A 17,485-nucleotide genomic window follows, 5' to 3' on the forward strand; every position below is an offset into this window, starting at 1 on the left:
ATGGTTGGACGAGCTCACAGCCCACCTAGTGTTAAGTGGTTACTGGAGCCCAAAGACATCTACAACATAGACGCGCCACCCACCTTGAGATACAAGTTCTAAAGTCTCAGTACCTATAGCTACAACGGCTGCCCCACCCTTCAAACCGAAACGCATTACTGCTTCACGGCAAAAATAGGCAGGGCGGTGGTACCTATCCGCGCGGACTCACAAGTGGTCCTACCACCAGTAACTACGCAAATTACAATTTTGCGGGTTTGATTTTTATTACACGATGTTATTCCTTCACCGTGGAAGTCAATCGTGAACATTTGTAGAGTATGTATTTCACTAGAAAAATTGGTACCCGCCTGCGGGATTCGAACACCGGTGCATCGCTTCAACACGAATGCACCGGACGTCTTATCCTTTAAGCCACGACGACTTCGAAATCCTATTAATTGGACTTGCTACAATCTTAATTATTTGTGTATTCAATTTATTATAATTCAATATAACCCAGGTTGTTTTGAGGATAAACCTTTTTCAAATCAAACAACTCATCCGCGAGACAGAATCGTAACTTTACTAACTAATACGTCATTAAAATCTTTTCAATATTTATTGTTTATCATTTAAAATTATTGTTCGTTTCGTAGTACATAGTTCTTACAATTTATTTGAAATTAATTTTGAACTTTTTGCATTATTATAAACGGGATTCAAAATGAAGCTATTCCTGGTTCTATTAAAGCTGACGAATTGATCGCACTCTGTATGTACATGCTAAGAATTATATTTAGCATTACGTTGCCAAAAACCCTTGAGAATGTGTTCTTGTGTTATTATGGGTTAGAGATGGATTTCTTCAAATTTAGTTTGAATAGTCGTTATTATCCAAGAGTAACACGGACAAAATATCTGATAAATCCGTTACAGTACCAAGGCTAAGTAGTTTTGTGCTTCTTGTCACCGGTCTGACGTCAAGGGTTTGACATGCGAACTAATTTAAAGACACAACCCACTGAGTTTCTCTCCGGGTCTTCTCAGTGGGTCGCAATTCCGTTTCGGTTGTAGATTCTACAAAGTACTGCCCTTTCTAGGGTCAGTATTAGCAAATTCTCTCAGGGTGAGCCCGTGAGCTTACCTATAAGTCCGTCAGTAGCTGGAATAGCCCCTCAAGATACCAGTGATTAAGTAGGGGAAAAATGCCTTCCGTTTTAAAGGGTGGGTTAGTCGTTATACATTACAATAGTGAATTTCACTTCGTGTCTTAAGGTGGGGGCGTATTTTTGTTGTCATCTATGTGGCCTCTGAAAGACATTTAACAAAAGGCGAGGGCATTAAAAAAAATAAAACCAAGAATACAAAAATAGATGGGTGTTACTCGTCTGCCAAACTAAACAAATAAAAATAAATTGAGTAATGCACTCTATCCAGCCGTTTTCTTTGTACATTAAACAGAAAAATAATTTACCTTCAACATTTATAAGAAAATTCAAAGAACGTATTCTCATCGTTAAGTATATAAGTTTACGTTATCTCATAACTTTAAATTGAAAAGCTAGTCCGGATAAAAGCTTAGCGAGACTAGTTTGTTATTGCTTTTAATACCATGAACATACTTTCATTCTATTTAAAGATTGTAGATTAATCTCTAAAGAACTTCTATTTATAAAACCTAGTTAGGGTCGTTAGCTCAGCTATGACTCTAACACTGCCAAAGGGTGACGAGGACCATTTGCCATTAAAAAGGACCGATGTTCTTCTACCTACAAAAGAATATATTAAATATCCCAAAAAAAGCTTGTTTTTTATATGATGGAGTGGCTGGTTCCATGGTGTTTTTAAGAGGATGACGTCAGCGTCGTTGACGCTATTCTCTTCATCATTATCATTGCCTTCCATAGTGACAGTAATTAAAACTTACTTTTTAAATCAATTCCTTTTATTAAATTTCAAGTGTATAACAATAACCACAGAAAGCTCAACACCATTCGGCTGCTCGAATATATATTAGCTGTAATAAGAATCCGAAACGATACCTGTCGGTGAACTTTAAATATACTCTTTCGTGCAGATGCCTAAATATTTGATCAAATTCAGCAAATATTTTAAACTCAAATGTACATAATTGTTTTGAAAAAATTATTAAGTATACATTTATGGAAATCCCATGCTTCACTGATTCGAATTTGAACTTCTGAAGTGTCAAGCCCAAATCAATGGGGTGTGCTGGTTATAACGTGTTCAATCCAGTTTGCATATTAGTAATACAACTGATGTCATTCATAATGATGAAACATTGTGACCTAATATTGATTATGCGTGAAACCTGACTACGTTCAAATGACGACAATGAGGCTGCTCGTTGGGTAAGTCTTAAGTTTTGAAGATCATGAGAAGTATCATGGGCATCTTAGCAATCTTTTTTTTTAAATTCAGTTTTAAATATTTGTGTTCCCCATCAACAGCTTTTTAAAGGAACCCATTGAAGTGAGCTCGTCCACTCATCTAAGCAATCAAAAATAAAGGGAATTTTTCGTTTATTTTTAAATTCTGCTTCAATTACTATGTGTTTCTCAACAGGTTTTTTAAAGGAACATATTGAAGTAAAAGCTTCTTCAGCACCGATCTGAAACGCAATGAAACAAAAACGTGATACTAAAAAGAAACTGATAAATACATCTACAGAAGAGCTACAGCTACCGCCTGCCAGATAATGACATAGGCTAAGTAGATAGCTTCTACGGCCTGTAGATTACACACGTTATTTTGGAGTCGAAAGAGACAGTTCAATCGAATCAGTTTGGGTAAGAACCCATCACACTTGGCGTCGTGCAGACTGTAATAAAGACCATGGAACGCTTTGCATGATTTCATTTATTATTTTGCTGTTAATCTAAAAACATGTGTCAAGTAAATAACTATTTCAATTTCGTTTGGGTTAGGTTAAGTCGTTGATCCTTCAATTGATTTCCCTTCCATGTGACCTGTTCGCACGAATCAATCAACATACCACGAAATTACTATAGATATTGGATAAATTTATCATATCGTGAACTCAATCACTAGATATCCTGTTGGGACGATGCTACCGCTAAAAGCCGTGTTTCAAATTATCGATAACACTGACATGCTCTTATGATACAGACAAAAATGTCCGTTACACAAATAAAACCTTTCAGAGTTTATTATGCCTAATCCACGTGAAAATGTTGTGGGTTGGGTATCATGCTTTTAGCCATGGACGCTATACAGCAAGGCTGGAAGGAATCATTCTTCTGTGTTTGTTTCTCCCTTTGAATTATGTTATGTGAATTTTCGTATAATTTTAGGATAAAACATTTGTACTCTCCAGAACGCTCGACTTCTTTTTTCTTTTTTAGTCTATTCGTATTGTTACTCCGAAAAATTGTTTCAAAAAAATTTAACAAGCCGCTTTTATTGACAAAGCAGGATAAAGGAATTCATGACTTAGCCAGTATTCGGCTATTCAATAGATCATAAACAAATCAAAAAGGTAATGGATAATCCTATGTTGGATGTTGGCGAAAAGTTATCTCACCAATTTTTTTCGAAACATATACCTACTTGTGGCCAAAAAGATTTAGATTATGACTGACACAACTAGTTTCACAAAATGGTAAATTTGTAAATTTGGGTTGATTTGATTTGATTACATTGATATTTCCTGTAAGTTGTTTTAAAAGCAAAATCTCAATAAGGAACTGTCTAATTCCGAAATGGAAGCAGAACCTAGCAATATCCATTTGTGTACTATTATATGTCTGTATACACTAAGTTTATAAATATATAAACAACTAGCTGACCCAGCAGACTTCGTAGTGCCTAAATCGATAAATAAAAGACCTCAACTTTTGTATAAAATAAACTTAAAACAAACAAAAGGAATCTGTCCGACGGGAGACACGTCAAAGAAAAAACAAAATTGTTATTTTTATTTAATCCCGAGCATTTTCATATTAATCTACCTTTAAAACCTTCTCTGGACTTCCACAAATAATTCAAGGCCAAAATTAACCAAATCGGTCTAGCCGTTCTCGAGTTTTAGCGAAATTATCGAACAGCAATTCATTTTTATTTAAATAGATTATCATAATATTGGTAGCGTCCATAATTTCGAGTCGAGTCCTATACCCTGCTATGACGTCCACGTTCGTACGGGATTTTTTAAGTTCACCTCATATTTACGCCCGTTTTGATGTATCGTCAGAAATTTTGGGAGCGCGATAAACAGTTAAGTACTGCTCCCTATTTCTTTCTATTTAATTTCTGTGCAAGCCCTTTCCTGTATTTTTCATCTTGCTTATAGTTTAGTGGTGGTAGAACCTATTGAGAGTCCGCGCGGGTAGGTACCACTACCCTACCTATTTCTGCCGTGAAGCAGTAATGCATTTCGGTTTGAAGGGTGGGGCAGCTGTTGTAACTATACTTGAGACCTTAGAACTTATATCTCAAGGTGGGCGGCGCATTTACCTTGTAGATGTCTCCAGTAACCACTTAACACTAGGTTATTTTTTATTGCTTAGATGGGTGGACGAGCTCACAGCCCACCTGGTGTTAAGTGGTTACTGGAGCCCATAGACATCCACAACGTAAATGCGCCACCCACCTTGAGGTATAAGTTCTAAGGTCTCAAGTATAGTTACAACGGCTGCCCCACCCTTCAAACTGAAACGCATTACTGCTTCACGGCAGAAATAGACAGGGCGGTGGTACTCCCCCGAGCGGACTCACAAGAAGTCCTACCACCAGTAATAGGTCCTACCACTAGTAATAAGGGGTGTGACCTGTAAGTAGGTGGGTTGTGAGCTCGTCCACTCAACTAAACAATAAAAAATAAAAAAAATATTGCACGATTATTCCTTAAGTCATTCACGAACATGTTATGTGCGCATTTCATTAGAAAAATGTGAACCCGCTTGCGGGATTCGAACACAGACATGGCCGTATCGCTCGATACAAACACACCAGACGTCTTATCATTCAGGCCATTTTGACTTCAACCTCTAGGCGGACAATGATATCAACATTATGGCTTCTGAGGATTCAGGTTATTTTCAATTGATGTATCGCAGTAAGTATCGTCGGTTTTTTTTTATCCTTAGATGGATGGACGAGCTCACAGCCCACCTGATGTTAACTGGGTACTGGATACTGGATTTGATTCGTGATCAACGATAGCATTGCTGCTCATTATAGTTGAAAGATCTAAAATTCTAAATACTCACATCATAAAAATAATATACATTAATGGTGCTCCCCGGTGCTGTGGCGTTGCTTATGTTCTTCCAGGTGTGGTTGTGGTCTGCGGCCGTCATGGGCGTCATGATCGGGTTCACGGCATAGTTGGGCGTGGTCATGTCGGTCTCGAATCCCTCCATCATGATATCCGCGTCCATGGCTCTGAAGTAATAGAAACATTGTTTTGTTACGTGGATTAATTTTTTTTTAGCTATTCTATAAAGCATAGGGCCGTGTATTGGCGCAAACCGAAAAGTTTGACGTCCTTTTTTTATTTTATTTTTTATTGTATTCTTGGGTGGACGAGCTAACAGTCCAACTGATGTTTAGTGGTTACCGGAGCCCATAGACATCTTTTTTTTTTTTATTGCCCTTGTAGGCAGACGAGCATACGGCCCACCTGATGGTGAGTGGTTAGCGTCGCCCACGGTCTTCAGCAATGCCAGGGGCAGAGCCAAGCCGCTGCCTACCGCTTAATACTCTCCACAAGCCTCGTTTGAAGAAGGACGTGACATCTATAACGTAAATGCCGCCACCCACTTTGAGATATTAGTTCTAAGGTCTCAAGTATAGTTACAACGGCTGCCACACCCTTCAAACCGAAACGCATTACTGCTTCACGACAGAAATAGGCGGGGCGGTGGTACCTACCCGTGCGGACTCACAAGATGTCCTACCACCAGTAAATATTATAATTTGAAGTTTTGAATTTGAATATAAATAATTTGAAGTCGTCGTGGCCTAAAGGATAAGACGTTCGGTGCATTCGTATGTAGCGATGCACCGGTGTTCGAATCCCGCAGGCGGGTACCAATTTTTCTAATGAAATACGTACTCAACAAATTTTAATGTTCACGATTGACTTCCACGGTGAAGGAATAACATCGTGTAATAAAAATCAAAAACCCGCAAAATTATAATTTGCGTAATCACTGGTGGTAGGACCTCTTGGGAGTCCGCACGGGTAGGTACCACCACCCCGCCAATTTCCGCCGTGAAGCAGTAATGCGTTTCGGTTCGAAGGGTGGGGCAGCCGTTGTAACTATACTGAGACCTTAGAACTTATATCTCGAGGTGGGTGGCGCATTTACGTTGTAGTTGTCTATGGGCTCCAGTAACCACTTAACACCAGGTGGGCTGTGAGCTCGTCCACCCATCTAAGCAATAAAAAAAAAACTTATAGTAATCAAATACGGTTCCCATTATTCACTAAGCTGAAGCGATTTAAGTCATTGGTTCTAGATCAGGAAAGATCATCAGCAGCATTGGTTCTACTATAAATGAGTCTAGAAAATTGGTTTATGGTAAAAAAAATACTATAATAATAAAAAAAGAAAAAGAAAAAAAAAACCATGGAGGAGAGAAACGGCCGCCGCCTGCTGACGACGAAGAAGACAGAAGAGAAGAAGAAGATTGAAGAGAGAAGAGAAGGAAGAAAGAAGAAAAAGCGATCCCACCCAACATCACAACTCCAAGCCTGCTTCACTCAGTCCTGCAGCGCACCACCCCTGCCTCGATAGGCGGGGTGTTAAATGTCCGGGCAGAGGGGTTTCCCCGAGGCCCGCTCCGTGCCCCCGCAAGGGGGTACGACGACCCCACGACGTTTATGGTACCAGTAAACGCGTGAGACGTGAAGGATCATGCTAAATATAAGTCGCACAAATATATCGAACCGATTTCTCAAAATGTGCTTCTACATACTTTGAAGAACGTTAATTTGAACTTTAATCAATCTTAAAGCTCCTTGTAATAAATGAGTTCGAGACAAACAAAGGAGAGAGGTGCGAAATTCACTTCACAAAATTTCATAAAACTGTCACAATGAAACCTTCGGGATAAGTTTAAGACTTTTTAATATGAAGAGCAGAAAATTAAACTCTGTGAGGGTGCGAAAGTGTGCGATAAAAGGGAGGCTTTAGAGCTTTAAGCCCTTTTGATCTACTTTGATATTGTTTTAAAGTTTTGACAATACGTTTTAATGTTACCTACGTTTTTATGATTATTTTGACGTTTTGTGCAAATAAAATAAATTGAGTAAGAAGTGCGTCATGTAAATATTTTAACATGAAAAAAAATACAATCTTACACTTTTTCTGTTTTACCATTTAAACAGACATTGCTATAGTCTCGTCACAAGGTTAAATACCGCTACCACCTTGAGACATGATGTCAAAGTATTCATGTATTGTGGAGTGAAAGGTCACAGCTTTCAAAGAAAAACGCATGAATCACGGCAGGAATAAGCCGCATGGTAGAGCTTAAAACACATACATAAAATAAAAGAAAGGTAATTAGTTACGTACCCTAGTTAAACATAAAAATTATCTCATGCAAATTTATATTTTTTTTTTTTTTTTTTTTTATTGCTTAGCTGTGTGGACGAGCTCACAGCCCACCTGATGTTAAGTGGTTACTGGAGCCCATAGACATCTACAACGTAAATGCGCCACACACCTTGAGATATAGTTCTAAGGTCTCAGTATAGTCACAACGGCTACCCCACCCTTCAAACCGAAACGCATTACTGCTTCACGGCAGAAATAGGCGGGGCGGTGGTACCTACCCGTGCGGACTCACAAGAGGTCCTACCACCAGTAATTACGCAAATTATAATTTTGCGGGTTTCATTTTTATTACACGATGTTATTCCTTCACCGTGGAAGTCAATCGTGAACATTTATATAATATAGGATGTCCCAAAAAATAGTGTCAAGCCGAAGTCCAGAGATAGAGCATCACTAGGGCTATCCGAATCACCCCCACGTATGTTCCGTGATTTTTGATAGTTTTCTAGTCATTTTTTTAATGATTTTTTTTCTGTGTATATTTCCAACCATATCTCTAATTTAATCTTAAAAAAAAATGATTACTTTGAACTCTAAATTAAGTATGATACCTACCGTAGAAGTAGCTCAGTGAAATTTACAGTGTTAAATAGCTGATAGCATAGTAAAGTTTAAAAAAAAGGTTTTAATGAAAAAGATTTTAAAACTTTATTTTTTAAATAGGCTTCAAAGTTTAGAAAAAATAATTCTAAATTCAAATATTTTTTTTGAGAAGATTAAATTAGAGCCATGGATGGAAATACTTTTGAATCAGCTAGTCCTAGTATTCGTCTAATAAAGAAAAAAAAATCAGGCATGTACCTTAACTATTCGCCTTTATCTTTGCCTGACAATAATAAACACAACAAAAAAAGAATTATCCAATTTGTTGCCGGCGTTCTGAAGTTATGAGCGTACATACATTACGCAGATTCATTTTTATATATAAAAAAATATTTATTCTAATAAATTTCAAAAACTTGAGCTTAGTTATTTATAGTGTAACAAATTTTATTTACATCAAACCATTTAAAAAATTCACAGCATATTTCAGCGCCATTTCAACTCTAAATTATTCTTACAGAATAAGTTGAAATAGCTACATCCATCACAAAGAATGTCCTCACTCACGAGCTAAAAAAACGACATCTCTTTCACGGATCCTAATTTCATGTACTGCCCAACAAAACACGAAAGATAGGAAATTTATTATGATGTTAGGGCTTCCCGGCAGAATAGCGCTGTAACGTCCGCAAGGGGTCACTGTGAAGGTTTAATTAAGGCTGTATAAAGGTCATCTTTACGCATCACCCCTAATTGAACTGCCTTTCAGTCCTCTCTTTATTAACATTCATTATCGTAATAGAAATGTACTTATGTTCTATACTTTATTTCGTGTAACCGTATCGAATTGACAAGTGTTAATTTTCCTACAACTAACTAACCTTTTTTAATTTTAATCTGTTGGTAATTTTACTAACGGAAAATAATTAAAGCGATGTTATTAATAAAAGAAGCATTTTAACAAGTAGTATTAAAATTACACTATGTGATTACTCATAATCATATAATATAATTACGGACAATGACATAGATAATATGATAAAAATTAATAAAATTTTATATTTCTGGTATTTGAAAATTTGAATTTTAGTTTAAATCTTAACAATAATAAAATATAGACAACAGAACTGAAAACGGATGAAGTAACAGTAACACCGTAAAAAAAACCGCTAATCGGTCGACAAATAGAGAAATGGAACGAATATTAAAATGGAAATCGTAATGGTAAATGTATTTTTTGAAAGAAAAAAAATCTTACGACTTACTGTTTATTAATTGACAAACCTCAAGATATTAAATAGTTACAAAACAAAAATTAAGACAATCATTAAGGAATTAGGTAGGCGGTAGGAAGCGGTTTGGCTCTGCCCCTGGCATTGCTGAAGTCCATGGGCGGTAACCACTCACCATCAGGTGGGCCGTGTGGCTCGTCTGCCTACAAGGGCAATAAAAAAAAATTAACAAACAGAAGAGAAAGTGCTACTTAACTGTTACATAATACATGATATTCCATCACCATTGCTTTAAGAAAAGCAGAATTAATTTAACTAATGCATTTATAAAAATCGATTCCGCAATGAATCGGACATGATAATGTTACATCAGATAGAACTATTTTTAGATGCGCCCATTCATAGTTTCAGCTATTGGCGTTCACACAAACTTTGGTACGAATGATCGAATCGACAAACTAACTACGGGAAGTGATATCGCAAAGTTTTCTTGATTCGATAGCCACGGATAAAGTCAACGTGAATTTATATAAAGTTGATAGTCATAGGTTCCGAACTTTGTGACAAATTCCTCGCTCTTTTTTTTTGTTTTTTTTCCTACCTAAGCTGATAGATAGCCTTGAGAGGCTATATCAGCGTCGCCTTAACTAGTAGGTGAGCTCACAGGGCTCAAACCTGATGACGTTGCTAACACGAACACTAGCAAGAGCCGTGCTTCGCAGAATCTACCACCGGATCGGAAACGCGACCCACTGAGAAGATCCGGCGAGAAACTCAGTGGGCATCCCTCGCTCAGATTGTAACAATCACCACTTGGCGCCAGACCGTTGATTTTAAGCATCGAAGTAGAAATCGTCGTGGCCTAAAGGATGAGACGTCCGGTGCATTTGTATCTAGCGATGCACCAGCATTCGAATCCCGTAGGCGGGTACCAATTTTTTTAATGAAATACGTACTTTAACAAATGTTCACGATTGACTTCCACGGTGAAGGGATTCGTGTAATAAAATCAAATCCGCAAAATTACAATTTGTGTAATTACTGGTGGTAGGACCTCTTGTGAGTCCGCACGGATAGGAACCACTGCCTATTTCTGCCGTGAAAGAGTAATGCGTTTCGGTTTGAAGACTGGGGCAGCCGTTGTAACTATATTATACATACAACTACAACTATATACTTAGAACTCATATCTCAAGGTCTCGGGATTTACCTTGTAGATGTCTACGGACTCCGGTAACCACTTAACACCAGGTGGGCTGTGAGCTCGTCTACCCGTCTAAGCAATACAAATAATAAAAAAAACTACTCAGGTAACTCGATGGTTCCACAAAACAGTTGAAAACAATTTAACTTCGTTAATTTGCTTAGCTGTATTTAAAACCCTGCCATTGCCGGTTCCAAGCTCGGATGAGAAAAGAGGAGGGTTGGCGTCGGTATGTCACCTACCCGACCGTAAAAATATAACGCCGAGCAACGGGCGGCGGTCAAGTAACCCGAAATAGGGCTTCAGTAGCCCAGAGGAACTAAATCGCCTCTGAAATTCTGCTGTGGAAGGACGCGGGAACTCACCACTAGCAATTTTTCCAAGAAAACCTTTACCTATGTATTCCGTAAAGGTCACGATCCTCAGCACTGAGGAACACGACGCACGGAGGAGGATTTAAAACCCAAGTCAAATTCCAGGTTCGTCTCATTTAGATCTTAAAACTTTTAAACTACGCTTTATTCTAAATAAAAAGTTATTTTGTTCGCCCTTGATTAAACTTGTCTCTCGCTTTTTTAAAATAAAACTAACTGAAAAAAAGTTAATTGAAATGTACGCATTCAGAGATACAGACGTGCGTAATTGTACGGTTAGAAAACATCTAATAAGAAAATACGGATAAATTACGTGGATCTCCTGACTGGTGGACTACCTCGGTGGAGCAGTAGTTAGCGGCCCTGACTTTTGCGCCGAGGGTCGTGGGTTCGATTCCCACGTCGGGCAAAAAATTCGTTTGTTGAACAGTTTTGTTTGCTCTTTGTCTGGATGCTTATTATCTATATATGTATATATTTAAACGTATACAAGAATTTATGTCAATCTCTGGTACACAGTAAATCGTAATTTTGGGCCGGATGACCGTGCGTGAATTATCTCAATTATTTAGACGGTAGGCGGTGGCTTGGCTCTGCCCCTGGTATTGTGAAGTCCATGGGCGATGGTAACCACTCGCCATCAGGTGGGCCGTATGCTCGTCTGCCTACAAGAGCAATAAAAAAAATTGCTTAATTTGTGGTGAGCCTGGTACACTCATGCAAACAACCGCCAATTGTCGATTTCACTTGGACGATCCATCGCATGGGCGACCTTCCTCGTGGTCTGGTGCCGTCTACTTCTGGAGCAGTTCCACCTCAAGTTCCAAAGTCACCGATGGCATTAAACATGACGGACAAACCAAATATCCAAAATCTGTTTTCTTAATACGAACTAGAGTAATGAACTACAAAGCAAATATTTCATCAAAAGTTTATCGGCCAAGAAAAAATACGCTAAAGAGCGCCCTTAAAAATTGTCATTATAAAAAAAAGGTGCAGATTTACCCGCAATAATAATTAAATTTAATTGAAGGCCACTTTAAGCGAAGCACGCACGGACGAAATGCCTTTTAATATTTTATTTGTTTATGTTCGTGACTAATGACGACTCTGTCTAAGGGTGGAATGGTAAAAATATCTACTGAAAAAGTCTGTCATCATTAATTAGAAACTCAGTTCCTGCGGACATTTTTTTTAAACCAACGAGAATGATTTTGTGTAAGTTAAATTAAATAATAGGTTAATAATAGGTAATAATAGGATACTAACATATATATTAGGTCAAATTAATTAGCATTCAACCCAAGACCGTATCGGACGTTGATGAGCAGACAACCTACGGTCTACATAATTTTCTTTTCCATAGACATCACAACATTAATACCGTCAACCACCAGCCACATTATGAAAATTAACATTTTTGCAGGTTATATTTTTTTACAAGACGTTACCCTTTCATCGCGGAAGTAACTCATGAGCGTATTTAATTAGAAAATATTACTTGCCGAGCGTATTTGATTAGAAAAAAATTACTTGCCTGCACTTGAACACACCCTACCACTGGTACTAAGTATATTATTAATAAAGTAAATAAATTAGTCGGGTGGACATAACAATAATAAATCAAAACGCATCCACAATTTAATCGGTAAATGAGCTAATCTCTAGTTATGTAGCCCGAACAAATCCCTGGCAAATCTAGAAAATAATTTTATCTAAGTGTTCATCTAATGCACGAAATTAGAGTTTCAAGCGTCTTGGAATGTAGGTTAAGAACAAAGTAACTTTCCATATTCGACGGAATCGAGCTAGATTATTTTTTCTGTGATCCCGAAAACACATACGATATAAAAGCGAGAACAAAAATACTAAATATATTGAACAAAGATTTTGAGTTCGACCGGAATCGAATTCGGACTCCGTGGTACAGTCGGCCCGACAAGCTAATCCGGTAGCTAAGCTATCAGAGAGTTATAGTTTTTTTCACAGGTGCACGCTATGTGATGAGTTTTCAAAATCAGTAGCAAATTTAGTAGCAGTATTCAGTACATTACCAAATTGAAATTGTCAACGTCTTTATTGGTTACACAATGAGAGGAGAAAAGAGGATTAGAGATTTTATATCGTCAATTCTGTTCAGCTGTTTATCAGAAAATAAGAAATGAGTAATTGCTTAAGATGGTCTCCTCATCACCTTCCTTCTTAGTGCATAATTCGCGACTTCACTGCCTGGTACCGCTGTATTCACCCACAGTGCGCTTCGGAGTAGTTTTTGCCACCTAATTCAAGAACGTACTAACTTCATCGATGATCATCGATATACATGATATCATATGTATATAACATGTCAGGCTAAGTTTCAAAAGACTCATCAGCGTTTGCCAATGTCTATGAGTAGATTGAACGTCTCATCTACCAAAGCACGACAATAAAATATCTCATAAACTTATAAAACTTTTCTCAAAAAAACTTAAACCTCAAAAAATCAAATACGTCAAACATTTCTTACGAGCAACCCCCGAGACACAGTTAAGATTAATTGGAATAGCAAAGGGCGTCGATCACGCCGTCTTGTTTATGAAAGAGGGGGAAATATGATGATTTCTCGCGAGCATTGTGACGGTCGGCGTGAAACGAAATCTCCAACACTTTTGGCTAAAAGGGACCCGTCTAACGAAAAAACAAAAAAAAGAAAATTTATATTTACGCACGACATTCGAGATGAAGACTTTCGCTCAGTTTTGTTTTGTGTCTTGAATTTCTTTTACAAATGGACAATTTAAATGAAAGGGTCTTGCTCTGATTTTCGACATCATTCGGCAGGACTATCGTCTTTCGCGGATAGGTACCGACATCTTTGCTATGTCTACCGAAGGATAAGACAGCGATGTTACTAAAAAAATTCAAAACCTCGACTTGTTTGGCACCGTACACTCTGCCCTAATTACCACTTAACCAGCTGGGGCTGGATAGATTGTTCGCCCACCTCAAGAAAAAGATGTCTCGTCATATTGAATCCAAAGAATAAATTACGTTTTCTTCGGAAAAATATTAGTAGATCATATCCTTAATAAATAGTCGATGTTTATATCATATGTATGTGTGTTCCCTATAGACTCCAACGGCTGAATAGAAATCGATGAAATTTTTAGGAAATCTTTCAGATTAACCTAACGGGTGATCCTGTGGAATTTGATAGATCCGCAGAGCAGGCCGGGTTTGACTAGTGCGTATACAGATAACCGCGAAACTTTAAAACAATTCGTAATTAATTCTAACTTCGTTGTTCACGGGAAACTACACAAGATCGTGGTAAATTCGATTACCCGATGCCAAAACACTTTGAACCGTTGAGCCAGTGAGATAGGTTATTATGTGTGTTCATTGTATGCTGAAATTCCGCCAACAGCTATTTAAAACAACGCTTTGTCGATCCTTGAACTATTACTAATTATTTAAGATATGAACTCACTGTCCTACTGTTTGTAAGTATCAGATAAAAAACACAACGTGATAAACGCTTTTCCACTCTCGAAGAGACAGAAATGGGCAGGATCATGGGCAGGATACTTACATATAAAAGCACACAATACCAGTAATAATGCATATTTGTCTACGCGTTTATCCTAATAAGTACTTTATGTTCATTTATAATCGAGAACGTCGCTCGATGAACTATAAACAAATAATACCGTTACGCCGGCAAGAGTAACGCCATCTATCGCCGACTAGCTGAAACGAATATCAAAGGATCTAGTAACATCTAAAACGCTCGAGAAGTACAACGCCATCTATTGTCAGATAGCGGAAAAAACACATCGAAAATACTCGACTTGTGAGGAATGTTCTCGACAATTCTAGGGATGTTGTATCGACTATAAAACCGTTGCAGAGCTGGCACGCAGGTAATCAGTAATAGGAACTACTCGAAGCGAAACAGCGAACGGATCACTTGAAGTGAAGCGGAAGAAGTGTATTGAGAATTTTAGTACTAAGTGATAAATACAGTTTTAACTTGTAATTCGGTAGATTTGTTATTTATCCCAAGCCCCAGCGCATAACAATACGTTTTTATCGCTTAAGCGAGGTTAAGGCTCACCGATGATCCATGGACATCATAATTATAATGAATGCCGCGCCATAACTGAGCCATGGCTCTCAATCTCATGAGATTGAAGTCTCAATTGTAAAATATATTATAACTGCTTAATCGTTCAAGCCGAGATACGAGGGGTACTCAAGCGTTCAGTCTTGTATTATGCGGCAAATAATAAATATTGTAAGTATTTGCAATAGTTAATAAAATTAGTAGCTTAGCATCTATCTTTTTAATCTCTAATTGAGTGACGCGAATACGACCGGCGCTCTATCTCATTAGACGACATTATTAATGTTACATTTAAATCAAAGATCAGTTGTGGGAGAGAAAATTTATTTTACAGCTTCCCGACATATTTATAATGTAGCTACCGCAGGAAACTAGTCTCAACACAACGATTTAGAAAACTATAAATTCAACAAAATAGATCTGATCAAAGAGCTGTGTTAAATCCGGATTATAATATACACACTGGTATTCACGGTCACCAGTCCGACATGTTGTAGCCATAGGATACGTTTTCCAGTTTTATGACATAACGAGGATGTTCAGGTACTTTATGTGCTACTAGATATGCCGCGTGATTTCACCCTGATTAAAATTGTAATTTCAACAGTTTTGTAAGATAAAGATTTGCTTATGTTACATCCCGAACTAGTTCCCATAAAAAATTTAATGGTTTTTTTTATACAATGCTTCAATATGTGCTTTGAAGCGGTCATGATTTTGACACTAATACGGAGAAAAGTTTTTTGTCCCTAACTAATAGCTGGTAGTCTTGCAAGACCATACCAGTATCACCGGCTTAGTAGCTCAGCTCACACAGCTCAACAAGAGAGAACTTGCTAGCCCTAACAAGAACATTGCTTCGCTGAAATTACCACATGATCGAAATCGTGATTCACTGAGAAGATTTGGCGAGAAACTCAATGGGCTGTGTCTATGGGTTAGGTTGAACGTCAAGCTTTACGTCGTATTTGACGAGTTCAACGAGGATGGAGATCAATACTCGGAGTGCTTAAAAGCATCGAGAGTATATCAGGAGGATCCGATAAAACATTTTAAGGACAGTTCCATGGCTGAGAAACATTGGCAATATAACAAAGAAACGAAAATTGAGACCTTAGAACCTATATCTCAAGCCGGGTGGCGCATTTACGTTGAGGCTATGGGCTCCAGTAACCATTTAAAACCAGGTGGGATGTAAGCTCGTCCACCCAGCTAAGCAATAAATAAAAAAGAACATACAAAAACAGGATAAGGCTATGCTATGATTGTAGTTAATTGTACCAAAAACGTCGATTTGCTAAAATTACTCATTTAGAAATTGATAGTACTGTACCCAAAACCTTTGCGAAAGGTGATATTTGCTTAAAATCGGGTGAACAGTTTGGTGGCGTATGAAATTAAAACAAATAAACTTTGATTTTAATACTTAGAACTAACTGGAGCTAAATGAAAATTCATTTAGCTCCATCGCATATTAACCCTTTGCGGTCCTAAGACTAATTTAATGTAAGACTATATGTCTAATACGTGTAGACACTGGACCCCAAAGGATTAATATCAGCGATACGAGAGCACAACTATTTCGTCGCGTACTAATGAATACCCTTTTCAAACCACTTCTTTTTTTTCATAACATATATCGTATTTTTAGTCAATAAATTTAACGCACACATTCAGGCGCCATCAAATAATTTATAGTCGGCCGTGACCACGAAAACTGTATTCGAAACGTCTAGAATACGTAAAATAAAAAAACAAAAACATTACGATTTTTTTTTTAATCTCGCCCGCATAACAATATCTCACAATATTTTCACAACTTCTGACATCATCTGCACGCTCTAACGCGGTGTTTGAGGAATTCAGTTTCATGTTTATTTGCTTAAGTGCAATTTATTTTTACTGTGCTATGTTAAATTTAATATTTTCAAGCACATCCGAGTGTTATAAACTATTCCTTTGAATGTATTTATATACGTGTTTGTTTAGCGTCTCAGTGGTTTTCCGTATACGCTTTCCAGTGTGGGCACACGTGAATGTTTTTGCTATTTCTGATAATACGGTGAAGTCGAGCCGTGACCTTTCATAGTGTTAGGAAAAAATCAAGCTTTATTATGTATCAAAATAGATAACAGAATATTTTTAAAGATTTCCCAATCACTTTTTTTTTTATTGCTTAGATGTGTGGACGAGCTCACAGCCCACCTGGTGTTAAGTGGTTACTGGAGCCCATAGACATCTACAACGTCAATGCGCCACACACCTTGAGATATAAGGTTCTAAGGTCTCAGTATAGTCACATACTATTTTCTCGATATCTGTAAAATGAATAAAAGAGAGAAATAAGTTTTGCGCTGTAAATCAAAATACGGTGATTTACGGCAAGACGGTATTAGGATAAGGTGATGTAAATTTTGTCAGTGATGATGATT

General features: G+C 37.6%; 1 protein-coding gene across 2 annotated transcripts in view; it reads right to left on the reverse strand.

Moving 5' to 3' along the window:
* NGR-A26 (neuropeptide receptor A26) overlaps positions 1-17,485 on the reverse strand; it is a 152,409-nt gene that overhangs the window by 43,049 nt on the left and 91,875 nt on the right. For both annotated transcript variants that reach the window (XM_028170585.2, XM_089736678.1), the window contains exon 3: positions 5,235-5,409. In XM_028170585.2, coding sequence (XP_028026386.1) covers positions 5,235-5,405 — 171 coding nt within the window. In that variant the 5' untranslated portion in view covers positions 5,406-5,409. The remainder of the gene's footprint in view (positions 1-5,234; positions 5,410-17,485) is intronic.

This window comes from Bombyx mandarina, chromosome 22 (genome assembly GCF_030267445.1).
Source record: "Bombyx mandarina strain Sakado chromosome 22, ASM3026744v2".
Classification (NCBI taxonomy): domain Eukaryota; kingdom Metazoa; phylum Arthropoda; class Insecta; order Lepidoptera; family Bombycidae; genus Bombyx; species Bombyx mandarina.